At 42.0% G+C, this 27,987-nt stretch overlaps 1 protein-coding gene across 1 annotated transcript; it reads right to left on the bottom strand.

The window, feature by feature from the left end:
• Positions 1-1,084: 1,084 nt before the first annotated feature.
• CTPS1 (CTP synthase 1) lies at positions 1,085-27,987 on the bottom strand. Its single transcript, XM_034754109.1, has 18 exons — positions 27,822-27,987; positions 25,775-25,945; positions 24,731-24,831; positions 23,965-24,081; positions 21,963-22,046; positions 21,627-21,707; positions 19,226-19,377; positions 15,262-15,394; positions 13,788-13,876; positions 12,896-12,990; positions 11,340-11,402; positions 10,784-10,827; positions 9,607-9,703; positions 8,068-8,123; positions 7,880-7,976; positions 6,909-7,053; positions 4,313-4,403; positions 1,085-2,535 (listed from the first exon to the last, which is right to left on the bottom strand). Exons 1-17 carry the CDS (start codon positions 27,985-27,987, stop codon positions 4,319-4,321), a joined length of 1,776 nt encoding a protein of 591 aa, XP_034610000.1. The 3' UTR covers positions 1,085-2,535; positions 4,313-4,318.

A 27,987-nucleotide genomic window follows, 5' to 3' on the forward strand; every position in this document is an offset into this window, starting at 1 on the left:
GGAACAGAGTGCTGGACCATTTCTTCTAATTGTGCCTGGCTGATGAGTTCTGAGAGTAGAGCTTTGCAGGGCACTGCTGAAAAGTTGCCATGTTGTGTGGTAGGATTGGTCATTCTTCACAACTGGGTGATCAGAGGTGCCCCTTGTAATTGGTTAAGTTAAACAACATGGGGTTTTGCTGCTCTACAAAAGCTGAATGACATGGTTAGCACTGGCTACTTTCAGCCCAGCTGTGGAGAAAGCAAGAGGCTCCAGTACTGGAGCATCTTATGCATGGAGTCTACTAAAAAGGGAAACTGACCAGAAAAGTCCAATCTTCAGCAGGAAAAGCTCATTGCCCTGAGAACCAGGCCCTAGTCCCTGATTCCAGTGACAACTCCTGTTGATTTGAACTGGGACCAGAGTTAGGTTCTCAGCGCTCAAGGGCTACAGCAGGAAGATAAGCCAGGCTGAGGTAGATGAGACTGGCTATGCAATGGGAGAATAATAAAGGCAAAGATAGGGAAAATCCAAAACAAAAAGAATCACAGAGGGCAGAGAAGTGTTGATTGCAGTATTTGGGACATACGGATAACGCTGGTGTACTTGAACTGAAGTTCTGCTCCATGGTATCAGTGGGGCTGCACTAGGTGTACTTTAGTACTAAGTACATCCAGCATAAAAAGGTGCTTACGCTTGCTAACTAATCCAATCTATTTGAGGCTATGTGGGTGGAGAAAGTTACACTTATATATTACACCCCACACTGCTTTGGTCCTTTTTCCTGAAATCTAGAAAAAAATATGGTAGGCTCTGAGGTATCTATTTAGACATTTTATGACCAAATTTTTAATTTTTCAACCAATATAATATTAGAAAGGAAAATAATGATTCACTGATAAAGTGAGATCACAATACTAAAGAATTAGTCACTTTATAGCAAGTGTCTATATAGATAGTGTGTGTGTGTGTGTGTGTGTGTGTGTGTGTGTACACACATGCACACACCCCCGCCCCCAACCTGTCCTATAACAGTAATGGCACATACAAACCACTCCAGGAATTCTTACCAAAATTCCCCTCAATAAGATGCAACCTTACAATGGAGATTTCTTAAAATGTTTATTTAGGAACAAAGCCTGGAGCGCTGTGAGTCTCATGAGGACACAGTATTAAGAAGTTTTCACACTGTTACAATAGAGTTTTGAATGAGTTTGAGAGTCGGAAAATGTAAGGGTTAATACTCAATCAGGCGAGAGACAGGCACAGCTTTGCCCAAACTTTAATGAACTGAAGAGGGTTTAGGACATATGACACAATACAATAAAGAAACTAGCTTCCTTTCTTCTAACTTGCTGAAGACCAAACTTTGTTTCTCACAGTGTGGCAAAAAGGCAGAACAAAAAGGAATCACCCCATTTCACCCATCCCCTCCTCATCTCTGGCAATTTTGAGAATATTGTTAGTGGGCAGTGCACAGTTAAGGACTAAGCCAAATAATACTGTAGGCAAGTTGCTAAGCCCAACTTTTAGGACAATGGCACTTTTTATTGCATTCAGGAAGATGGACATGACAAAGAGGCAAGGGAAAGTTTCCCTTTAATTTAAAGTGTTAATAAAATATAGCACCTTGAACTTTTCAATCCAAGGTGAATAGCAATGAGAGCTTTTAAAGGCAGCATCTAAAAACAGTTCAGCGCGTTCTTTTCTATACCACCCCCTTGATGCAAGGAGTTAAGATTTCCCAGCCCAAGAAGCAGCACCAGAAAATGCTGGCATGAAAGGGCTAAAAGTTATGCCTCATTCTGACAAAGATGGGGCTTCCTGACATTGTGGCATTTTTACATGATCTCAAGTTAATTACATCCCTGCAGAGTGACATGTCACAGTTAGGATCAGAGTTGATCATGTTCATGAACAGATTAACTCTTCTGTTCCAGGAACCAGATTTTCCTGGTCATAAGTTCATTGCTAGCACTGAAAGCACAAAACCCACCAGTGCCAAAGAGTTTTAAATAGTAGTTTTAAAAAGATAGGCTGTATAAAGCACAATAAACTGACATTCCACCTTTCCTAGCTCAGCTCAAGAGCTGAATGAAGGAAGCCCCAAAATTTGACCTCCTGCAAGAAGTTCAACTGTATGACCACATGTGGTGCTTGGAGAAAGCAGCCCAAATACCAAGTGTCTGAGACACAAACTCATGCTAGTATTACCGTGCATTAAGAAGCATGTGCGACTGGATTCTCCAGTGAAACTAGAGCCTGTTCCAGCATCTAGCCTTCCTGCTTTGATTCTCAGAGATAGTCATAGCTGCAGAAAAGGCCCAGAGCTGCATGCGCCATGGCAAATGCTCCTCGGGGAGTTATAAGGATCGACAGAGGGGAACATTCAACAAAAGACAGCGAAAATTCAGAAAATAAAAAGGGACAAGATTTTGTCATAAAATTATAAAAACATAACTTAAGAAAGCCCATAGCTGACAGCGTTCAGGCTATTGCTGTAAGAAGTCTAGGAAGTCTAACAAAGACTCTGCTCCTCTTCTAGTGAAGATCCACCTGGACAAATAGAGAAAGGGCAAGAGTAGGAATTATTGAAGAACAAGAGCACCAGATTTGAAGTGCACAGTGGATTCCACTCCGCCTGCAGTGGTGCGACGGTCAGTGTACTTGCACCTCCCACCCCCATAGGAGTATGACATGTAGTTCCCAGCTCACTAGGCTCCTTTTCCCCAGAATAATTATGCCTGCTAGCTTATAGGGGGCATTATGACAATTTAAAAAAAGAAATGCATCATCTACCCCTTTGAAAGCAAGCTTGTTATACAAGACAGCACTAAAGTAAACTAGAAAACAAACACTGCAGAGCTGAAGAATAAAATCAGGATATTTGCTCCCTTTTGCTAAGCAGTATCACATCTTATCCCAAGAAGCAAAATCCTGATTCCTTGGGCCAGTTATTAAAACAAAAAATGACAACTGTGTTAAACCAGATTTATGTGCTAATGTCCCCACTAACCAGGCTGTGAGGGACATCAGCACAGAAATAAGTACAACGGCCTCTGGGAAGTCTTTGTATTTCCATTGATGATCTCCTAGAATGTGGCATCACAAGCACCAGAAGTCTCAATGCGATCCACAGTATCTGTAATATCACAGGCTTTCTGAGATACTTTCAGTGACTCAAGGCCCCAAGAAAACTTTATGGAGGGAAAAAGTGTTTTAAAGAGTATTTCTGTTCCAAATGCCATCAATAACCTTTTTAGGGAAACCTACGCATATTAGTCTGGTAATTTTCTAACACTCTTCACTTTTACATTGCAGTTCCTTTGAAATGATAGCTACTACGAGGAAAATAACTATCCTGATCCTATGTCTTTAAACAACAAAAATCCTCCCTCATTCTTGCAGATACTACATGTACGTGCACAAATTCTGCTTAATTTATTAGAAAAATACCAAGTATGCCTACAAGATAGGTAGAAAGTCATAGCTGGGAACAATGGAGAAACTAACTACACCATGTTCAAACACCAACTCCAGGAAGAAAAAGTGACTTCACAAAACCAGTTACAACAATTTTGTTTTCCTGCAGAAGCTTGAATTTTAGGACTTTAATGAGAAAAAAAATGAGGTTTTAGTAATGACAAACCCGATTTTCACAGCTGCCTAGCATCTGCAGCTCCTATCTGAGTTGTGAGAGCTCAGCACCTCTGAAATTCTGGTTCATTGTTTTGACATGGGAACCTGTAGTCAGAACAGCAGCTGAAAGAGTGATAAAGACACCTTATCTGCCTTTAAATAAGAGGCAAATAGGCAGGTGAGCCTATAGATAAATACATGTGATCACAGCCTAAGCAGGTTAATTACAGGGCTTTTTTTCCTTCCTTTTGAAATGTTTCTCTACCACATGTTTCTAAGGTAAAGGTTTCCTCATCAAAAACAGCAGCTTTTTAAATCCTCAACTTCTCTCTCTACTTGGTGTAATATCTCATATAACAGTTCTATAGAATTAAATCTAGTAATTGATTCTGAGTCTCTCTTATTTCAAGAGTGCATAGTACATTTATTTAAAGAAAAAACACTCCTACACACCTTTTTGTACTTTGCTTTGTGCCCATTTTGCTAAGAAAGGGGATCAGAACCAGCGACAGCGTTTCCAGACACAAAAATACCATGCATCACTCATAATGCAGCTGGCATATATGCATGAGCAGTGCAAGCTGACTCACATCGTGCCAGTATTTTCCAGACTGATTTGAAGAATTCAGATGTCAGGAGGGAAGGAATGAACAGATAAAGGAGGAAAGAGACTGACGTCATGTTTTAACATTACCAGGAATTAGTCATGATTTACTGATGGGAACTTCAGTTCTGTGATCTCTGAGTCAGGCGAGCTGCTGCCACTTCTATCGCTGTAGGTGTCCCTGTAGAAGTCAGATAGCTTTAGGAAAGGGAAGATCTAGCAGAAGATTACACCACAGGACTAGCCAGGCAGCCTAGTTCAATGGCATTTGTTGTTTTATAGTGAGCACAGACCCTTTAGAGATCAGTCTGCACATCATGATTTAGTGGGAGCTGGCTGTAAGCGTAGCAGATTGCGGGTTCTAGATGACACTCCGCTGCTCTTGTCTTTAAAGGCAGGGATCATTCCATTCAATGGTTTTTACTTGCTTAATTTTGTGGAACAGCCATCAGTGGCCTGGCTGGCCTCCAGGAGCCACCACAGCCTGTCCCCAGGCACTACACAACCAGAACACCAGGGAGCTTGGCCTTTATTTACTTCTGAACAGAGTTTTTTGAAACCTGAAACCCTGCATGAAAGGTTAAGAATTTCTTCCAAGAGAGAAGTGCAAAACCCAGTAGGACACGTGTCAAACAAAGCATGTTAAGACTAAAGTCTGCAGTCTCTATGGGAATAAGGCTAAATCACAAGGACATGGTTTCAATGTAGGGGTCTATGCATTTCAAAAGCTATTTAACCCTCTTCATAAAGGCAAGCACTGCCCCAGTGACATGTCAGATAAGCTAGCCAGAACCTTCAGTATAACCCATTCTACTGCAACCCTTCCAGGGCAGAGGTCCTGCTGCCTTTAATCCGGAGTCAGAGCCATTTCATAGGAGCTTTGAAAACTCAGGAATGAGAAGAGCTGTAAGACAGGCACAGGCATCCTATGTGCACTGTCAGCTCCCCAAGAGCACATGCTAAGCATGGAAGCACATTGTACGTTGGTGCAATGAAATACAGACTCAGCACCAAGAGGTGAAGTGTTTAATCAGCAGTAGATTATAATGACCCAAGATGTTTCAAGTTACTTTTTCCCTCCCCACAGCAAACTGACTGGCATCGCCTGTTCTCAGTGCAGCCATTCCCAACAGCAGGCTTTGAGAAGGGAAATCTAAGGCCTTTTCTACAGTGTGGGGGGAGATTGATCTAAGTTACGCAACTTCAGCTACGTGAATAATGTAGCTGAAGTCAATGTACTTAGATCTACTTACCGCAGGGTCCACACTACACCATGTCGACTGGAGACGCTCTCCCGTCAACTCCACTTGCGCTTCTCATTCAGGTGGAATTCAGGAGTTGATGGGAGAGCAATCTGTGGTCGATTTAGCGGGTCTTCTGATGCTGTAGACAAGCCCTAAGACACGTCATCTCAATATTCTCAAGGTCTAGATATTTCGCCTTTACATTCTCTTTGTATTTTGGTTATGTGCCCGCATAGTTCAGAGATTCAAATGAGCAGGGTTGGAGTACGACTGCCAGCCATTTCCAGGTACTATTATAGAATCATAGAATGTCAGGGTTGGAAGGGACCTCAGGAGGTCATCTAGTCCAACCCTGGCTCAAAGCAGGACCAATCCCCAGACAGATTTTTGCCCCAGATCCCTAAATGGCCCCCTCAAGGATTGAACTTACAACCCTGTGTTTAGCAGGCCAATGCTTAAACCACTGAGCTATCCCTCCTCTCCTCTCACTGCTGTATGCAGGATCCTTGCAACTCCACCCAAGAGCTTGAACGCTTTTCTCATTGTAGTATACTATTGGGTCCACTTGTAAAGGACACAGCTTTTCCTGACACAGTCACTTGTTCCATGTGCTTTCTACTGTGCTTAGCTCAGTTATCAAGCGGTCTCTGTTGCCTGCTGTGCCCTGCAAGCATCATTTCCCTGTGTGTCTGAAGGACACGACTGCTTCATCTTTTAAACCAACAATATCTGTTGATAAAGGGAGGTGTCACCAACCTAAGGGTGGACTTTTTTGTATATTGGCCACAGATCTGCTGTCTGTACTTAGAGTGCAGTACATGGGAATAAATGGGAGTAGGTATGTTATTAGAAACTTATTCCAGCATATCAATCCCTCTGCAAACTGGGTCAACAAAAAGCCAGAAAGGAATCTACTCTTACTCTGGACCCAGCAAGAGGACAATACAGAGAACAGTGTGGAGATTATCTAGGCATGCTACCTAGGCCAACAGCGGTCATGTTATGCCTGGTAATTGTTTGAGTGTGGGGAGGATGCCAGCAGCTGTCCTTACCTTACGCAAGGGCCAGGCCCAAACGCAATGCCTGAGCACCCTGGCATACCCGTTCCCCAAGGAATGGTACAACAAGCATACCCCTTGTTCTTTGCAAGCATCTGATCCCCCTTAAAGGTAAAACCTTCCAAGGTTCTGTGTTAGGCAGAAGGACTCCATAGCTCCCATGTAGGCTAGAGTCTTCAAGGCACAGTCTAGCCCAAGATGAAGGAGATGAAAGAAGGAATGTTGAAAGTACGCACATGATGCCTTTGTGCCAGACATGCTGGGATCCCCATTCCTGTCAGGTCATGGAGTCCCCAGCCCTAGCATTAAAGAGTCAGCCATGGCTCAGAGAGCTCGGTACTATGGAAAGTCAGGCACTGAACTAGGATATTAATTCAAACCTACCTGGGCGAGAGCCTGCAGCCCTTCTGTAGATAATGTGTGAGCCTCCCTGCAGAAGCCAGCAGGAGGCCAAAGTATGGGGGAGATGGCTTTATGGGTCTGGATAGGAACTCTGGGTGATACTGAACACCAACAAAAAATGGATGCTCTAAGAGAAGAGAGAAAAGCAGGGAGTGTGTTAGGTTAATTCTGAATAATGAGTCTCTGAGAAGATCATTGAGCTGCCACATCTCATGTTGGAAGGCCTTTCTGGATAACCTCCTCACATCTCTCAGCAGCAGATGCTAGCGGTCAGTCTAGAGCAGGTGTTCTCAACCTTTTTCCTTCTGAAGCTCTCCCAACATGCTATAAAAATTTCACAGCCCACCCGTGCCACAACAGTTTTTCAGTAGATTAAAATCCGGGACCAGCATTAGGGAGTAGCAAGCAGAATAATTGCCCAGGATCTCACGCCACAGGGGGTCCCATGAAGCTAAGTTGCTCAGGCTTCAGCTTCAGCCCAGGGTGGAAGGGCTTGGACTTCATCTTCAGTCCTAGGCAGCAGGGCTTGGGATTCGGCTTTCTGCCCTGGGTCCCAGTGACTATCGCTGGCCCTGCTCTCTGGTTTATTTGGGCGGACCCCCTGAAATCTGTTTGTGGCCCCCAGGCCAATGGTTGAGAACTGCTGGTCTAGAGAACATCACTAGGATCTGAGCTGCACGACCAAGCTGACAAACTCAGGATCCCTGAGTTCCAACCCCAGCTTTGGTTCCTTCTGTGCTCTGGGAGGTCACCTCCTTGCTCTGTCCTTGGTATGCCTCTGTCCTCTAACTCCTAACTGTCATCATTATTTTGCACTTCAGTAGCTCTGTTTGGGGAACAGACTTGAGATATTGCGATCTTGCCCTGAGCCCACAGAGAAACTGCCATGTCAGACAAAAAACTCTCTCCCTGACACACACACCAACTCCCAACACAGCTGCTCAAGTGCTCACCTTCCAACTCAACCACTTCCATTCGTTCTCCCTCCACATCCTGGCCTACGAATTTCAGGCCCTGCTCTTCAAAGAAGCATTTCAGTTCTGGATTCACCTGAGGAAAAAGCAGCAAAGTACACATGATCTCTCACGCTCATGCTCTTCAGTGAGAAAGCTTACAAACCCCAGAACACACCAACTGATACCTCAAATCTGTGTCTGTGTCTCTCTTCCAAGAAGTCATGATCTCCATACAGTTTTCCTGCCCAGAAAGAGAGGACCTTTTACATTCTCCTTAATTACATCCAAAATCATGGTAAACTCCACTTGATGATGTTTCTACTCCTCTTTAACCAATTAATGTATAACCCCAGCCTATTTCCCCACCATCTTCCCCCTGTGTTATCCACAAATCACGCAATCTGCACTGCAGCATTGCAACTGAGCATTAGCCAGCATTAACTCCTAGGCATCCTGCCACCCAGTGGAATTTACAGACCTGAATTAGGTACCTAACTCTGGGGAGCCTAGGCACCTACGAAAGGGATTCACAGGCCTTGGCTACACTGGCAATTCACAGCGCTGCACTTGCTGCGCTCAGGGGTGTGAAAAAACACCCCCCCTGAGCGCAGCACTGTAAAGCACCAGTGTAATCAGCGCTTGCAGCGCTGCACGCTCGCTCGCAGCGCTGCAAGCTATTCCCCTCGGAGAGGTGGAGTACTTGCAGCGCTGTGAGAGAGCTCTCACAGCGCTGGCAGGGCGACTACACTCAGAGGTAGTCAGTCACCTGTCTTCACTCAGTACTCACATCTGTGAACACTCTCCTGGAGTCAGGCACTTGGCCAGGTCAGACCCCCTCCCCATTACTGCCAATAGCTGAGGGATTAGCACACTCACCTGTGATCTGGGAAACCTGTTTTCAAATCCCCACTCTGCCGGTTTTGGAGCAAGGACTTGAACCCAGGTCTCTCACATTCCAGGTGAGTGTCCTAGCCACCAGGCTATTCAGTGAGTCTCTCTCTCAATCTCCCCTGTTGAAGTTGTTCCATTTTGTATAAATAATTAAATATGCATCGGGCCTGAGAGAGAGAAGGTGAGAAACTGACTCTATAGTCTGGTGGTTAGAGCACTCCCCGGGGATGTGGGAGAGTCAGGTTCCAGTCCCTGCTCCAAATCAGGCAAAGTGGGAATTCAAACCTGGGTCTTCCACATCCTAGGTGGGATCCTAGCCACTGGGCTATTTGGGTATCATGGGACAGAGACATGTGTCCCCCCACGTGTGTTCTGAGCACGCCTACTGGATCAGGTTCCACAGGCGAAATAGGCGAGGAGTGCCTTGCCTGAGAATGGTAGTAGGGATCAGGTATGAGCTAAGGCCCCAACAAGCAGAAACTTAGGCATCTATGAAATGCAGGCATCTACAGCATAAGGCAGCAGCTGAGTATCTCAATGGCACCTGAAGTGACAGTTCTGGCTTAAGGACCTTTGTGGATCTAGCCCAGTGACTGGTTTCCACCAGAACCTACTTCTTCCGCAGCACAAGGGGGCTGATGTTTCACTTCCACCACAGAAAGTCTAAGGAATGCCTAGCAGATAGTCTTAGCTCCTTCTTTTTTTTAAATCATTAAACAATCTGGCTAATTTTCTATATCTCACTTCTATCCCAGTCGACACACTGTGTTCTCATGAATCATTTCAGACACTAGAAGGACCGAGAAGATATAGCAGTAAAAAAAATCCCATACTCATGATCGAGTTCTTGGTTTGGAAGAGGGTTCTCCTTTTGCCAAGCCTCATGGTCCCACCCATTTGCCCAGGATTATGTTCTGGCATGTCTATGACCTAGGGGAGATTATTAAAACAGTGAACTGACTGAAACAGGAAGAAAAAAAAAAAAAAAAACCTGAAACAGGATTCAAATGCAAACATCCATAGGACAATGCAAGAAAGACAAACAGTGAAATCTGTCTTAAGCAGCCACTCCAGGGGCCCAGCACAGACATTTAATTGAGGTGTTCTTTTAATGAAGACGCAGAATTGTATTTGGTAGGTTTGGTGATACCAAATTTGGTGGGGCAGTCTCAGTACAGGAGATAACAAGGAGTCTGGTGGCACCTTAAAGACTAACAGATTTATTTGGGCAAAAGCTTTCATGGGTAAAAAACCCACTTCTTCAGGAGATAGTCTCTTAATGGTGGTATCTGTACAGATCCCAATGTAATCAGGGTAATAGGATTCTAACTGCAGGGCTCTAACTGCAAAACTAAGTCACCATCAGCATGTGGTGGCTAGACTTATAAACATACTCCTTTCCAGAGTCGGAGAGAAAGGAGCACTGTAAATTATTGTAGCCGAGGTCAAACAATCCCAATACTTTGGGTTGTTGACTGGCTTACCTAGCTGAGAATTTTATGGACTTGCAGCCCTAGTTCTGGGTGGACAGAGATTCAGTTGGCTCAAGAAGAAAATGTATGAAGTTAACGTTTAGGTAGGTTAATATTTGGCACTGTCACCATAAACTTTTTCTCTGTTTGGTCATATCCACCATTCCACTATAAATTTTGTGGATTGCTCTGTAAAAAAAAGTCATCCATGCTGAAAACTGCCCTTTAAACTCTCAGGAGTAAGTTCTTTGTTTTATAAAAATGCATAGATGGAAAAAACCCTCAGTGTCTGTACATTCTACAGTGCGTGAATCTGCTGCCAAAAAGATGAAAAATTGACTTAAGGTAAACCAAACTAGGATATTTACTTCCAAAATAAAAGTCCCCATACACAGTCTTGCACCAAGATATCAAGAGATGTAAATTCCAATTTCAGATATTTCAGTACAAGTTTGATTGGCTTTATCTACGCACAGAGAACACTTCTAGCTTTGAAGGGGGGTCAGAACAAGCCACATTTGAATCACACCATACTCACCACTGGATGAGTAGTTTTGGGGTCAAATTCTGTAGAATTGGCATCTGTAAAATGACATTCTTAGATTAGAAGCAAGAAGTCACACACTGAACATGAGTAAGATCGAAATGAATCCCACTCCCACACTCATGTGAGCAGTACCAACTTATGAAGGGACCACTTGTGAGAGCAGAATCTGTCCCAGACACCAAACAAGCCCACATGTATTTATTAGACTTCTGAGATAGAAATATTTCTGAGTCTAAGTAGAAGCTGCCATCTTCCTGAGGACAGCAAAATTATTTGTGACATAAGCAGTATGGGAGACCATTATGAAATACCGTAAATCAGTTTCCAATTTGCCTTAAGCATCAGAAAAAAGTATCTCCTACCTGGCTAGCTTTCAGCTTGATGGACTGAGCACAGTGGGTACAGTTTTCCTTAGACTGGTTCTTGGAGACAGATTTTTCCCCAAAAGCCATCTCCTACCCACCAAGAATGGGGAGTAGTTACAGCCATCATCCCAATTAATCCATTAATAACCTGAACTCAGAAAGTTAGTTATCACTGCAATTACCTTGCCAGCCGAGAACATTGCGCGCAAACTCCACAACTGCAAGCTGCATCCCCAAGCAAACTCCTGTAGAAAGAGCAGAGAGTATGAAAATGACACCGGGTAGTGAACTGTGAGGGTCTCCCAGACCATGCAGTAATGCAAAGCTCTGCACTTTGGCACCTGCATAGAAGTCTACAACACACAGAAACATACTGATTTCTAGAGGAAGCATGTCTTGTGGCTACAGCACTGACTGGGACTCAGACCTGGGATCCATTCCCTGCTCTGTCTCAGACTAAGTGAGACTTTGGACAATTCAACTGATCTCTCTGGGCTTCAGCTGCCCATCTGTAAAATGGGGATAATTTTTCCTCTCTCATACTACTTGTCCATATGGTCTAATTCAATTGTAAGTAAGAATCTCTGCCCAGAACAGCGAAGTGTAAAGCCCAGCACAATGGGGTCCCCATCTCATTTTGGGCCCTATGTGCTACCTTAATACATATCTTAACCGACTCTGGCAGCAGTCACTGATATGCCAGGGCTGCACTGGAGAGTAAGGTATCCTCCTTTAGTATATGGAGTCAGAACACAGTGGTTTAAAAATATTTATCTATATTCACACACACTGTCACACAATTGTGAATCAAGAACAATGTTGAGTGCAGTACTGGTCTCTCTGTTAGTTTCTCTTATCTTTTCCCATTACATGCATGCATTCCGAGAATTAAATCACGGGGGAAATTATTACAATCAACCACATCCAGAAGAAATTCAAGTTTCCTTGGGAATATTAAAAAACATTTTAAATGCTGCCTTGGTGCTCTGTTAATTGTAAGTGTTAGTCATTAGCTATAGTATAATATACAGAACACCTGCATCAAGAGAACACTATGGGGTTAAGACAGGTTTCAGAGTAGCAGCCGTGTTAGTCTGTATCCGCAAAAAGAACAGGAGTACTTGTGGCACCTAAGGCTTGGTCTACACTACCCGCCCCAATTCGAACTAAGGTACGCAACTTCAGCTACGTGAATAACGTAGCTGAAGTCGAAGTACCTTAGTTCGAACTTACCTTGGTCCACACGCGGCAGGCAGGCTCCCCCGTCGACTCCGCGGTACTCCTCTCGCCGAGCTGGAGTACCGCAGTCGACGGCAAGCACTTCCGGGTTCGACTTATCGCGTCCAGACTAGACGCGATAAGTCGAACCCAGAACTTCGATTTCCAGCCGTCGAACTAGCTGGTAAGTGTAGCCAAGGCCTTAGAGACTAACACATTTATTAGAGCATAAGCTTTCGTGGACTACAGCCCGAAGAAGTGGGCTGTAGTCCATGAAAGCTTATGCTCTAATAAATGTGTTAGTCTCTAAGGTGCCACAAGTACTCCTGTTCTTTTTATGGGGTTAAGAAAGCATTAGCATGTAACAGTCTAAAGCAAGAGCTTCACTGATCCACAATAGAGATGTCTCTGATCAGAGGGCTAGGGTGGGATTCAGATTTTGGATGTACACCTGTTGGCTCCTTGCTTCCCTCCTCCCCCCATAATTACTTCATGCTGTCAAATACGTTCTATTTCTCACCTAACAAGGGCTTTTTCTGTTTTCTTGCCCAGGAAATAGCTTGAATTTTCCCTTCTGTTCCTCGAACGCCAAACCCACCTGGAACCAGGACTCCACTGTACAAGGGAAGGGGAAGAAAAAAAAAATCCAGCTACATGAGACTTGCAGTTTTCTATACCCTCCAAACAAGTATTGCAGCTCTTCTGCTTTAAGACCTTGGAGTTACAAGACCTGACCAATTCATTTTACTACCAAGATTTCTTTGAATATAACTGCGTGCACAGTAGTGAAAAGCCTTAAGGTGCTTATAAATGACAAAGAATATCTGTACTAAAATAATTCATAGATTATAGGACTGGAAGGGACCTCAAGAGGTCATCGAGTCCAGTCTCCTGCCCGCATGGCAGGACCAAATACTGCCTAGACCATCCCTAATAGACATTTATCTAACCTACTCTTAAATATCTCCAGAGACGGAGATTCCACAACCTCCCTAGGCAATTTGTTCCAGTGTTTAACCACCCTGACAGTTAGGAACTTTTTCCTAATGTCCAACCTAGACCTCCCTTGCTGCAGTTTAAACCCATTGTTTCTGGTTCTATCCTTAGAGGCTAAGGTGAACAAGTTCTCTCCCTCCTCCTTATGACACCCTTTTAGATACCTGAAAACTGCTATCATGTCCCCTCTCAGTCTTCTCTTTTCCAAACTAAACAAACCCAGTTCTTTCAGCCTTCCTTCATAGGTCATGTTCTGATGAATGGGATTAAATGACAAGATAGCCTATGACAATAGGGGACTCTCAGTGCACAGCGCAATGGGGGGAGGGTCCCTGAGTAGAACTGTGTAAATGTCAGCAATACCAAGGGAAGTCAGATCCTCTTTGAGGAAAGGCCTATGGTTATGAACTGCTTACTCAGCACTACAGAGTTTCTGCCAGGCCTCGTGGTATCGGACTGGTTCTTCTTGTAGAGTAGCTGGTTCCAAGTCTGCAGAATCGATATACTAGGAAGAAATCCAGGAATAATCACAGTGAGAGACTGGCACAAGACCCCCCCGATACCAAACCCTGCTGTTCAGTTTTCATTGAATCTAGATGTATGAGACTCCCTCCCTGCCAACACAGTCTTGTTTCTTATTGTATATTTACTAGTGTTTGCTTGGTCTGATTTTCCACTTGCTAGGCAATACAGCTTCTTGTTCCTAATCACTACAGTCTTTAGTTACATGTGCAGACACCATGCTGTCAGGAGGTCCTCTGCCTCTCGGAGCAGTTTGGATGGTGGCTGATGAGGCCTGAGTGGTAAGTGAGGCTGAGGTCCATAGGTTTTAGATTGCATGCAGCATATGAGCCACATTTACAAGAATGAGGATAAAAAATTCAAACAAACAGTCTCCTTAACTGCATGTTCGATTTACACTGAATGTGGCAGGCGTTCCGGAGAGCAATTAGACTGCATTGTGATGGCACATATGAAAAAGAGTTAAGTTCTGCAGGCACTCTTATCCTTAGCATCTCCTGACTTTGGGGAGTTTCACTTTTCTCTTCTCTCTCTTAGATAGCTCTTTGAGCCCCTGTGTACCACCTACATGCACGGGTCCCCTGCAGCACTTAGAATCCTGTGCCCATAGCCGGAGAGTCCCCAATGACAGACTACTGTTACAAGCACATCCCATCAATAATCAGAGAAGGGAAATGATGGAAGGCAGCCCAGCCTTTGTACAATGCTGCAATAAATTAAGTGACAGTGCACAAGACATACTTCACTAGTCCTATTACAAACAGTGGTGCTACACACCTCTTGGGGAATACTTCATATTTAGAGGTAACATGGTTTAAAGAAATTTTTCTTTAAAGTTTCAGATGAAAGATGGCAGACATTTCAGTACTCCGAGAATGTTCATGAAGTTCAAATATGTTCCAAGAGGCTTACAGAGACAATCAGTTTCCAGCTGGTGTCAAGATCACAGTGGAATACTAGGGCAGAGTACCATGAAGCTTGACAGTGCCATCAAGTTAAGTCAGACTACCCTACAAAGAATTGGTTATAGTAATGGCTAGAGGAAATTCAAAATGAATGCTGGCCTTCCCAACACCACCACTCAGGTTCAACACTGAACTCCTGAAAAAACCACACAGTGCACATGTATTATGTAGATCCCCTGTTCTGAAAGCAGGAGGTTGGTTTGCTATTAAGTTGTATGCATGTAACAGATGTTTGGACGCTGTAATCCAAGGAGAATGAATGAAATATTATATTCCTGGCTGCTGAATCATTCTGAAAACTGTGAGGTGTTTCCTAGATGTGTGCAAAACCGTAAGCAAGAACAATCTGGTTAAGACAAATACTACTCCAGCTAGGAAGGGGGGTGGGGGGGGGGAAGCATACCTTTATCTCAAGTTTGTGGTTGATGGCCAGTGCAGAGTGTTCCAAAGCTTTAATGACAGAAGCATAGGAATCTGAGAACTTGGTGTATTTGCCAACAAGTGCAATGGAGCAGGTCTCTAGCAAACGGTCATATCTAGAAACACAAAACCAAAACACAGGGCTTGTTCATTGTTAATGGGAATTGATGGGTACTGTGCACTTTTAAAAATCTGGCCTAATGGGAGCTGGCAGCTTGAGAGCCTGGCCGCGACTACTTTTAAAAGTCTGGCCTTTAAACAGTTATTCTGAATGAATGACAGTAATCTGGGGACTTCCATTATTTGATAAAGGAAAGAAAAATTCTGCTAAGTAGCCACAGAGAAGAATAATGGTATGGGAGAACAAATAATTTCTTACCTTTATTTCCAATTATTTTTGGTAGGTTTTAGGTTTGTTTTGCTTTGTTTTTGATGAGCTTAGTTGTACTAGGTCCAAAATAGGTATCAAATTTATTAAATAAAAGTCAGAGGAAAGCATATTCAATCTTGCACAGTACTGTCCTCTGTGCATTCTAACTCAGTCCATTCCAGTGGCTGAGGGGAAAGAGACTTCTAAATCCCATAGAAGTGCAGATTTCAACAGCCTGGCAGTGCAAGATGTTACATTCTTGTTTGCAGGATCTGGAAAGCCACAGGACTCTCTGGGCCTGATCCTGATCGTTCACACTTGCAGTGAAGTCAATGAAAGACGCAGGTACTCATCATTTCTGAAATTGGGCCACTTACTGAGGTTCCAAAATATGCCTCAGAGTGCCTAACTTCAGGCACCCTGCTTTGAAAATACTGACCCAAGTTATTGTAAATGTGGAGAGCACAACTCTTGTCAATCTGAATCCCTCCAATCCTTCCATTCTGGTCACTCAGACACCTTTTTGTTTCGCCTTTAACAACAGCACCCATAAATAGTAAAGGGAACATTGAAAGGCAGCCCAACTTTGGTACAATGCTGCAATTAATTGTCAGTGCACTAAACATACATCACTAGTCACATTAGTACCCAATACACCACTATGTATACTTTGCTTTGCCTTTGTAAGCATATTTATATTGTACAGTCATATTTAATTTAGTTTTCACCATCCAGGTGATTAGAACATACACCTCTACCTTGATACAATGCTGTCCTCGGGAGCCAAAAAATCTTACCGCATTATAGGTGAAACTGTGTTATATCGAACTTGCTTTGATCCACCGCAGTGCGCAGCCCCGCCCCCCGGAGCACTGTTTTACCGTGTTATATCCGAATTCGTGTTATATTGGGTGGCGTTATATCGGGGTAGAGGTGTATTAGAATTCTAGAGCACTAGAATACTAAAGGAGCTGAAGAGATCTCTGAGCCATTAGCAATTATCTTTGAGAACCCAAGGAAGACAGGAAAGATCCCAGAGGACCACCTATCTATGAAAATGGGAACACAGACAACCCAAGGAATTATAGATGGTCAGCTTAAATTCAGTACCCAGAAAAATAACGGAGCAAATACTCAAACTATCAATTTGAAACCACCTAGAAGACAATAAGGTGATGAATAACTGTCAACGTGGATTTGTCAAGAGTAAAACATTTGGCTGATTTGACATGCAATTCTTTGACAGGGTAGCAAGCCATTTGGACAGGGAGAAGCAGTAGATGTGATATACCTTGACTTTAAAGCTTTTGATATTCTTTCACGTGGCTTTTTCATAAGCAAACTAGGGAAATATAGCCTAGATGAACCTACTATAAGGTGGGTGCACCACTGTTGGAAAACCATATTGAGAGAGTAGTTATTAGTGGTTCACAGTCAAACTGGAAGGGCACATGGAGTGGGGTCCTGCAGGGATCTGTCCTGGGTCCAGTTTTATTCAATATCTTCATCAGTGATTTAGATAATGGCCTAGAGAGTGCACCTATAAAGTCTGCAGATGATACCAAGCTGGGAGGGGACTGCAAGCGCTTTGGAAGATAGGATTAGAATTCAATACAATATTGACAAACTGGAGAAATGGTCTGAAATAAATCGGATGAAATTCAATATGGACAAATGTAAAGTATTCCACTTAGGAAGGAATAATCAATTGCACAACTACAAAATGGGAAATGACTGCTAGGAAGGAGCAATGCAGAAAAGGTTGCTATAAAGAGGAGGGTGAAAAATTGTTCTCCTTATCCAGTGAGGACAGGACAACAAGTAACAAGCTTAAATTGCAGCAAGAGAGATTTAAGTTAGGAAAAAACTTCCTAACTGTCAGGGTAGTTAAGCACTAGAATAGCTTACCTAGGGAGGTTGTGGAGTTTCTGTCACTGGAGGTTTTAAAGAACAAGTTAGAGAAACACCTGTCAGGTTGGTTTAGATAATACTTAGCCCTGCCTCAGTGCTGGGGACTGGACTAGATGACCTCTCGAGGTTCCTTCCAGTCCTACATTTTTATGACTACCCTCAACCACCGTACTAGAAGCTGCTGAATCTTAAATACATCAGTGAAAATTTGAGTTTGTAAAGCTAGTGGAGAAAAACAGCTAAACTAAGTAGTTCTGCAAGGTCACACATTTCTCACCCAGACACATGCAAAACGGATTGTATCAGTGGCCTCTATTAGCTGCACTGGAGCAGGGATGAGTCTGTATGGTAAAGGTAAATCAAGGTTTGTTCATTTAGAAGTTTCTGAAACTTACCATTTTCTTATACCTAGGGCCCTACCAAATTCACGGCCATGAAAAACGCGTCACGGACCGTAAAATCTGGTCTCCCCCTGTGAAGTCTGGTCTTTTATGTGCTTTTACCCTATACTATATAGATTTCACAGGGGAGACCAACGTTTCTCAAATTGTGGGTCCTGACCCAATAGGGAGTTGCAGGGGGTCACAAAGTTATTTTGGGGGGGGGGGGGTGTCGCAGTATTGCCACCCATACTTCTGTGCTGCCTTCAGAGCTGTGTGTCTGGAGAGTGGTGGCTGTTGGCCGGGCACCCAGCTCTGAAGGCAGCACCCCACCGGCAGCAGCGCAGAAGTAAGGGTGGCAATACCATACCATGCCATCCTTACTTCTGCGCTGCTGCTGGCAGCAGCTCTGCCTTGAGAGCTGGGCTCCTGGCCAGCAGCCGCTGCTCTCCAGCTGCCCAGCTATGAAGGCAGCGCCGCCGCCAGCAGCAGCGCAGAAGTAAGGGTAGAAGTACCCCAACCTCCCCTACAATGACCTTGTGACCACCCCCCATAACTCCTTTATGGGTCAGGAGCCCTAAAATTACAACACCATGAAATTTCAAATTTAAATAGTTGAAATCATGAAATTTTCAATTTTTAAAATCCTATGACCATGAAATTGACCAAAATGGACCATGAATTTGGTAGGGCCCTACTTATACCCCATGGAACATACAATGTTGAAAGCTTCAGTACATGCCTGGATGTTGACTAAACCCTGACTTCATCATTTCCCTAATGGCGGGATATGTGTTACCCTGCTCTCCACAGGGGTACTGATATGTGCCAGGGAGTCCAAGACAGAAGATACATCAAGAGACAGCTGCTTTGCTGGGTTGGAAGTGGAAAAAAAAAGGATGATGTTGTTGAAAAGCCTCCTGAACATGCATCAGTAATTTCTAGCAAGGCTGGCCTGTTCAGAATAAAAAGGAAAAATCCTAAAGCACACATTCCTGTTCCCCTTTACATTATTTTAGACATGTTTTGAAGTAGTACCAGATTACAGGCAGAGGATACAATTCTAAGGAACTCAGTAAATAAACTGCCCAACAGTATCTTAGTTCTCTGTGTTGTTGTTTTTAATAGTTAACGATCTAAAAATAAAATGTATTGTTGTGAAAACAGACAATGGAGTTTTGGAGGAATTTGAAACAACACAGGCCTTCTGGGGAACCATTCCCCAGCTGACCACTGAAAGCCAGGGCACAATCCAATTCCAAACTATTCCCAATTGTGGCGCCCACCTGTCAGCCATCTCCTTCCACTTCATGAGCATCCTCCTGGGCTGCTTCTCGATGGGAAGGTCAAGCCTGCGGCGGAAGTAATCAACAACTCCCTGCTCCTCTAGTAATAGAGGAACCCGGTAGATGGAAGAGACATCATGAACACAAATGACCTGTTCATAAAAAGTGAGGGTCATTAAAATATATCCATATGTATCTAGAAATGATCCTAGCAGAACATCAGACAACTGGACATTACTACTTCTTTCTGCCTCCAGAAGACAACTGCGTGATCATTTAACACACATTTACTCAAAATGAACAAAAACTGATTTTGAATTCAAACAGTTTATAAGAACATTCTTCTTAAATGAATGGTCTAGTCACAGCAGCTAGTACTTGCTGATGGCACCTCATAAAATGTGCAACTAAGCAGGAAGTAAGAATGAGCAAATCCAGTTCCCACTTGAAGGCACAAGGAAGCAGAAATCTCAAGACTGTCATAAGGTAAGATCTACTATTTAAAATAATAAATGACATTGTAAGCCAGTTCCCAGTGACTAAGTGTGCACTTTACAGAACACCCAACATAACTTGGTTGTCCTCATCCTTGGCTGTTTCAATAGAGAGACCACTGACTGAATGGGCCATAGAGGTTGAACTCCCCCCCTTGCTCCGTTTGTTTTGCCCAATTGCATCTGGTCTTGAACTGATAGTCCCTACCCCAAAGAGCTTGTGCTATCTTATTTTAGGATTGTGCAATGCCCAGTACAATAGAGCCATTTCCTGACTGGTGCCTCTAGGTACTACTGTAATATAAACCAGTAATAATTGATCTTTCTAGACCAAGACTGAGGCATGTATGCAGGGCACAGAGAAGCTTGTATTGTTGTCGAGAGAATTTGACAACTTTTACCACCACTAAATTTACAAAAAATGTTTTAAAAAATAGTTAATTTAAGACTAGCCAAACCATTCTGTAGGGCTGAGAAGGGGGGTTATTTCAATATCTCTAGTTCATTCAACTCTTAGTGTTTCCGATGAAGGGATTTGACTTGTGACACTTGTCCACTGGGAATAAGACTGCACTTAATCTCACAAAACATTCCATTCCAACTTTGAAAGTCCTGCTTCCTCCTGGATTCAAATGGAAGCTGAATTCAGTTCTCCACAGAAAGAATTAAGCAGCAATTATTTCTTCTTATATAGTAAATAGCATTTAGCATTAAAGTGTGATTATGGTTCAAAAGGACAATATGTAAAAAAAAATGGCACCTACTTAGTCACTTTACTGAAAATTCAATACATTTTACTTCTATCTGCCCTGCAGCTAGATTTTATTCTAGTTTACACAGCAACAGAATTTTTAGCCAAGATCCAAATGCAGAACTGGGGACAATGCATGAACCAGTAAGACTCAGCTTGATTTTGCAGTGCTAGAATTTAGAAAACTATTTTTAAAATGAACAAACTTAATCTGGAATAAATGAGACAAATATGGTTCCCCATGAGGATTTCATAAAAGTGATACTTTAAGGTGCTATCCCCTTTAGTCTACAAAACACTTATTGGTCTAGCTTCATATTTTGTTCATACTCAATGATTTATCTACTGACAAATAAATGATTGCCTATCATTTAACAAGTATCAGGGGGTAGCCGTGTTAGTCTGTATCCACAAAAACAACAAGGAATCCAGTGGCACCTTAAAGACTAACAGATTTATTTGCATCTGAAGAAGTGAGGTTTTTTACCCACAAAAGCTTATGCCCAAATAAATCTGTTAGTCTTTAAGGTGCCACTGGACTCCTTGTTGTTTTTATCATTTAACAAAAAGTTTCTTGTACAAGACAGACATTACACTCTGGAGTGAAAAATAAATGCGTTGCAGATAGCATTAAAATTTCTTCTTGTGCAATCTGTCACTAATGTGAACAGGCAGATATGAGCAATGCCCAAGTATGACCATTAGACAGCATATTTGTACAAGGAGCAGTGTGCAAAATACACTCTCAAATCCCATTACTTAAGATAGTGCAAATATTTTTTGAGCTCTAAATGCTGGTTTTAGAAGCCAGTCTTTCCTAAATGCAGAAGGAATTTGGAAGGTTAACAGGTCTCAAGAATAACCATTGGGAAATAATCTGTGCAATCTGATTTAACAATTGTAAGAGATTTATTGTACCTAGTGTACTTCTGCCTATTCAGCCAGGTATCAGGCTGACACAGAGAGGAATTGACAAATATGTGAGACATGTATTTAAGAACAGGAAAGAAGACAAACATGTAGATGTTTTTTTAGTCTATAAAAATGTATAGCTAACACAGAGGAACTCTAGGCACCAAATAAAATGTTGCCCTCAGCATCTGACAGATGGCAGAAATACTGGTTACAGAAAGGGAGAAAGTACAGCATTTTTTACCTGTTCTGGTTCTACATGACAGAACATAGAGATCTTCTCCTTTACGGAGGTGTCCAGTGGAGTGGAGCATCTGCACACAATCTAGCAGAGAAAGCAGCGATATCAAGGTTGTGAAGCAGAACAGCAGCACTCAGGCATTAATCTGACCAGTCACTAAAAACAGTTTCTATGCCAAAGTTCCTATCATGGATTATTTGTTAATATAGTTTATTACTTCTATACCACCATTGGTATGCAGCAGCATCCTATCATCCCAAGTCCAATTTAGATCAGGAAAGGTTGCTGAAGGATGCCAGCCCCACACTTTCCAAATGAATGTAATACAGCAAAACTTACCAAGTCTGGTGAGAGACCAAGTCCTCTGAGTTCACGAACACTATTCTGGGTAGGTTTAGTTTTCTGCTCTCCTGTAGAACTTGGCTAGTAGTCAAAGAAGACCAAAATATATTATTGAACTAATGTCTAGATGTGCATATGAGGCGTTCAATAGTCATTCAAGCCTTCAGTTCCTATGCATCATATTAAGTTTTAATTAGGGGTCAGGAACCCTGAATTTATGATAGTCTTTCCCTCATTTCACTGCCAATTTAATCACACACAGACCCAGAGGGACTGCACGGTATTGGGGAAGGGAGAGGCAAAATACGAAGACTTTAGCTGGATAGAAGCTCAAGGTACCTGTCTAGTGCGTGCTCCCTGTAAGTAAATAACATTTTACTCTTTGAGTGCATGGAGTGCGGAAAGTGAGAGAAGGGGGCCTGAGTTAGTTGTTCCCCACCCCCAGGAACTTTTAGCAAATTAGTTGGCCTGCTGTACTCATCTACATCCAATAGTGCTGGATAAATCACATCAGGTAGATGTTTCTGCTAAAATGATCACCAGTGAAATATATAGTGGTATTGTAGCAGTGTTGGTCCCGGGATACGAGACAAGGTGGGTGAGGTAATCTCTTTTGCTGGACCAAGTTCTGTTGGTGAGAGAGACAAGGTTTTGAGGTTACACAGAGCTTCTTCATGACCTGAAAAAGAGCTCTGTGTAAACTCGAAAGCTTGTCTCTCTCACCACAGAAGTTAGTTCAGTAAAAGATCTCACCCACCTTGTCTCACCAGTGAAATAGTTAGCGTCAACATTAACTGTCACTATGCAGAGTTAAGAGGATTGTACAGCAACTTCAAAACAGGAGAATTTGTGCAGCTTAATTGCACCACCAAATTGTTATATACTGGCTTTGGGATTATGCTGTGGAGATTATAAAACAATTACTAGTGACTATGACTAGGTTTTAATTTAGCTTTTAATCTTCATTTGTAGGACCCACAATTTATTTCCTTATCCATTTGGCATACATTGATTTAGCTTTTCTTTTGTATGGAGTCTATCAACATCATTTTGCCTTGTTTATTTGATTCTCATCTGCATCAATGATTTCAGTTTCTGCACAGTCTCAGAATAGCTTTTCTTAGCTAACTTTAGATTCCTTTTTAAAGCTGCCATGGTCCTCAGGAAACTTCTCTGTCAGATCATCATGAATTAAAGGACACTCAAATCTTAGAGTCTATGCAAGGTTATAGTGTCAATTAAACCCTCCTACTGATGGAGACAGTTTAATCAAATTTAAAATGTACATTACATCAGAACTATTCAACTTTGTAACTAAAACCACTCAAAAAAAAAAAAAAAAAAAAAACACTTTAGGGACTGCCTGAGAGAATATCCTGGAAATTACTGTTTTAAAGTTTGAGAAGTTATCTGATTTATTTTGTAAGTCTGAAATAACACAGACTCTAAGACAACACATGTAAAGAGAAGCTGTTAGAAGGGTACTAATAAACATAGAACCCAATTCTCTGTTCTGTTGCACCTTGTGTAGTCTACACCAGCACAAACTGGGTGAAAATGGTATCGACTCTGATTGACAGCATTTTACAATCACTTTACAGAAGTGTAAATGACTGCTCAACATGCAGGGAAATGGGACACTAGGCTCCCAGAGTGCACTCAGTTATGAAAGACAACAGAAATAAATATTCCAAAATTGTGCAACAAAAATACAAAAGAAATGTATAACTTTACATTTGCTGAAATTCCTAACTATTTGCTAGGCACACAACAGTATCCTTTGGGAGGATACAGCTATTGTGGCTAGTTGTGAACAGCTATGTCTCTGCATGTTCTGAATTCTTTCCTTATGTACACACTTATGTTCTGCATTACAAACACACACTATGCAGATATCTTTCAGTATATGTGTATCTATACTACATCTCTAAACACATTTATAAAATAAACCCTGATTATAAAAGAAATCCCTGGCCAACACAGCTTTCCATGGACTTACCTGGGGAACTAGACTGACATGAATATTACAGAAGTTCTCTCTTTTGGCTTTGAACTGGAACTGGCGGAAAGCCTCGATGAAGGGCATACTTTCTATATCTCCCACTGTTCCACCAAGCTAAATGAAAGAAGACCATTTAGAATAGCACCAAACTTCTCGTAACTGATACTACCCAGTATCTTTCTGGTCTCTTCACTTGATTTAAGAAAAAAAGGAAAACAGCCTACTGCACAGCCAATATCATTGTATGGACTCTCTGAAGAAACAGCAGCAGGATTTTTGCTGGGCATATGGTTTCCTTTAATAAGATGCTGGGTATTGGATGATGTGTTCCATGGAATTTTTCTGTTCTTCTCAGACAACTGTACATGGCCAGATGCAGTGTAAGCAAAGCTGGCCAAGAGAGGGTCCTTGGGACTCCACTCTTCCTTCTATCCAACCATTATTTTAACCCCTTAATGCCCTCTTCTTATGACAGTTTGGATTGCAGAAGAAAAGCAGCTTCCCACAAGGCCAACGTTGCTCTAGGGATTCATATGTAAGGACATTTGGACAAAAGTACCACCATTTCACCCTGCTAAACACCACGCTGACACGCACACAAAATGGGGTTTGTTCTTTTTGAATTGTCCCAATCAATAGGATGAACAATTGTTTAACAAAAAAAAAAAAAAAAAAAATTAATTCTCTACAAGGTTTAACTGCCAGTGCACAGTTCAATTTACTCTGCATGAGAATCAAGACTAAGGAGGGAAATGCTACAAACCTCAATCACACACACTTGGGGTTCAATGCCATCTTCATCCACAGGAATTCGTGCCTGCCTCATTACCCACTCCTGGATAGCATCTGTGATGTGGGGGACAACTAGAAGAGAAATAGGGACAAAGGTTAAAACCACAGTCTACATAAATTGCGGTCTAAAACTCATTGTGTAGCAAATTGAGATTAACTGGCCATTGCTTCTCATTCACATCTAATGTTGTTGATATTACAAGGAATGCTTTGATTAAAAAGACATAAGTGGTAATTCCTAGCCATGACCTTTCAGATGAGGAGATGTAGTCCCACTCCACATCTCAGACAACTGTAAGTGATGTTTTTCAGTTGAAAGCCTCCAATACAAACTGTATTACATGCAGAGCCTCGAGAGTTTTGTTATTTTAGAACTGTCTATGAAAGGAGTTTTATGCAAGCAGACAAAGATGACATAAAAAAAACGGCAAAAAGACTAACTCGGTCCACAGAGAATGCAGCTTCCATACTGAAATCACAAGAGCAGGAAGGCAGTTTAAATGTTACTAGACTGTGTCCTACAGTATTATTTAATGAGTTATAAAAAAAGCAGTGGCACACCTTAAATCAGCCACAAGATGTACATAATCCACAAGATACTGGTCTGAAAATGAGATTATTTATATTCAGTGTAGTTGTAGTCATGATGGTCCCAGGATATTAGATTGACACTTTGGGTTTCATTACACTAGAAAGTTGTCCCGCTTTAACTACAGTGATACAGTTAAAGCAACACCACTAATGTGGGCAGTTATATGAGTATAAAGGTATAAACCTCTGTACCAGTTTAACTGCACCCACACTAGGACTTGTACCAGTATAACTATATTGGTTAAAATGTCATACCACTGACTGATATAGGTATTGCACTACAACTTTCAAGTGTAGACCAGTCCAAAGAATTATTCAATGTCCTCTTTGTAACTCAAATGAGACGAGAGAGACATAGAAATACACAAGATAGGGGCAGATTTAAGTTTATATCTACAGAAGGTAAAGTGAAGCATTGCATCACCTTGGACAGTTTTGCCCAGGTAATCTCCCTTCCTCTCCTTGTTGATGACATATTGATAGATTTTCCCAGTGGTCAGATTATTGTCCTTGGTGAGACGGATATCGAGGAAGCGTTCGTAATTGCCCAAATCCAGGTCTACCTCCCCTCCATCATCCAGCACAAACACCTCTCCTGCAGCAAATGGTAAGATGCAAAAACATCAGAGTCAGCTAGACAAAGTACATGCAAGCAAGTTGTTTTTCTGAGACAACTGAAAGAGTTCAGTGTAACAAGACAGCTTCTTGATAAAATAGTTTATTTTATACAATTAAATATTTTAAAAAGAATAGCTAATAAAAATAAAAACCTCATAGATTAGAAAGTGGAATAGGATTAACATGTTAAAGAATAAATCACTGCACAGCCTGTGTATAACAGACAAGATTCTGAGCTTATTTATGATAACATAATACTGAAATAAAGCCCTTGAGATCAGACTTTCACTGAAATGTATTCTAACCTTTAACATCAATTCAATAAATCTGTAAGGAAATATTTACAAGTCCAGCATAGTCATTTTTTAATGGAAATTACTAGCATCAATATTTGTTCTACATACTCTCAAGGTGAATCTACACATTACAAAGGCTTTAAAGAAAATATAGAATTGGACTCCCTTTAGAGCAGTGGTTCCCAAACTGGGGTTTGTGAACCCCTGGGGGTTCACAAAATGTTACAGGGGGTTCTTGGGAAAAAAATCCCTAATGGTGGACAGAGCTGTCCCTAGGGATCCCGGACAGCACGGGGCCAGCCGCCTGGAGCCCCTGGACTTCCAAGAGCTAAGCAGATCAAAGCAAGGATGTCTATCACACTGAGGAGATTTAAACTTCAAGACTCCTTATAAGAAATGGAAAGGAAGGTGGATATTTTTTGCTGTTTTTAAAATGAAATAGGCAGCTAGAAGAACAAGTTTAAGCTTTGTTGTAATGTGCGTTGTTTGCCTGGACTGCTCAAGACCTGAATGCTTGTGTAGGAGGAACTCTTTGAGTTGGCTTCTTAAATACCTTCCTGCTGTTTCACATCTGATACTCCTTGATGAAACATAGGAGCCTTGTCTTATAACAGGCTTATTCAAAAAAAGAAGAACAGGAGTACTTGTGGCACCTTAGAGACTAACAAATTTATTAGAGCATAAGCTTTCGTGGGCTACAGCCCACTTCTTCGGATGCATATATATTAGCTTATGCTCTAATAAATTTGTTAGTCTCTAAGGTGCCACAAGTACTCCTGTTCTTCTTTTTGCGGATACAGACTAACACGGCTGTTACTCTGAAACCTGAGGCTTATTCAAAGTGATACAAGCTACGAAAGTGAGATCTTGGAAGAGTGTTGCTCTTTTCATAATGTAATAATACTGTAATGATAAATATTAATAATAAATAATGTGTAATAAGCATGTCATAAAAACAAAGTGTATTTCCAAGATCATTGCTTTTATAATTTATATTCAGGTAAAGGAGAAAATCCCTGGAAATATTCATTTTTAGGAGGGGGTTTGCGAGACTTGACATTTTCGTGAAAGGGGTTCACAGGTTGTTAAAGTTTGGGAACGACTGCTTTAGAGGCAAACAGTCCTCAGTACACCTTTCTAAGAGATGTTTGTTTAAAGATCACAAAATCCTCACCAACATTGTCTTATCCACTTTCTCCAGCTATTCATCTCTCTCTTTTCCCTCTCACTCAAAAACAATTTATTTCCTTCTTATGCAGATAAAAAGGTTTGGGCCCCCACTAGGCAAGTAGCCAGGTCCTACAACTGCAACAAAAAGGAGCTATCTGACAATACACAACTTTCACCTGAAATCACTGATGGGCTTGTCACTGATAAACGGGAATTAGCCTTTGCTAATTTCAAACCTTCATCCTGGAGAAGGTGTAAGAGTGTACAGAATAAAGAGTGTACAGAATAAGTTGTTTATATCAAAATATTTCCCTACTCCCCACAAAAGCCTTAGGACCATAAAAAATTTAAATGAGAGGAATTTTATGAATGCAGAGTTCAGCTTACCATGCTCATACGGAGAGAAGGTCCCTGCATCAATGTTAATATATGGGTCAATTTTAATGGAAGTGACATGTAACCCACATGATTTCAGGATTGTCCCAATGCTGCTTGCAATGATCCCTTTCCCAATCCCTGAGATGACACCACCTGTGACTAGAATGTACTTCAT

The sequence above is a fragment of the Trachemys scripta genome, chromosome 20 (assembly GCF_013100865.1).
Source record: "Trachemys scripta elegans isolate TJP31775 chromosome 20, CAS_Tse_1.0, whole genome shotgun sequence".
Lineage (NCBI taxonomy): Eukaryota > Metazoa > Chordata > Testudines > Emydidae > Trachemys > Trachemys scripta.

What these genes read in the sequence shown, in the direction of transcription:
- CTPS1 (XM_034754109.1), bottom strand. Translation starts at nt 27,987, where the DNA reads ATGAAGTACATTCTAGTCACAGGTGGTGTCATCTCAGGGATTGGGAAA. An exon ending in CCTGGGCAAAACTGTCCAAG is followed by an intron (nt 24,832 to 25,774) that starts GTGATGCAATGC and finishes TTTCTCTTCTAG; the next exon opens with TTGTCCCCCACATCACAGAT. An exon ending in AACCAAGAACTCGATCATGA is followed by an intron (nt 8,124 to 9,606) that starts GTATGGGATTTT and finishes CTTTCTGGGCAG; the next exon opens with GAAAACTGTATGGAGATCAT.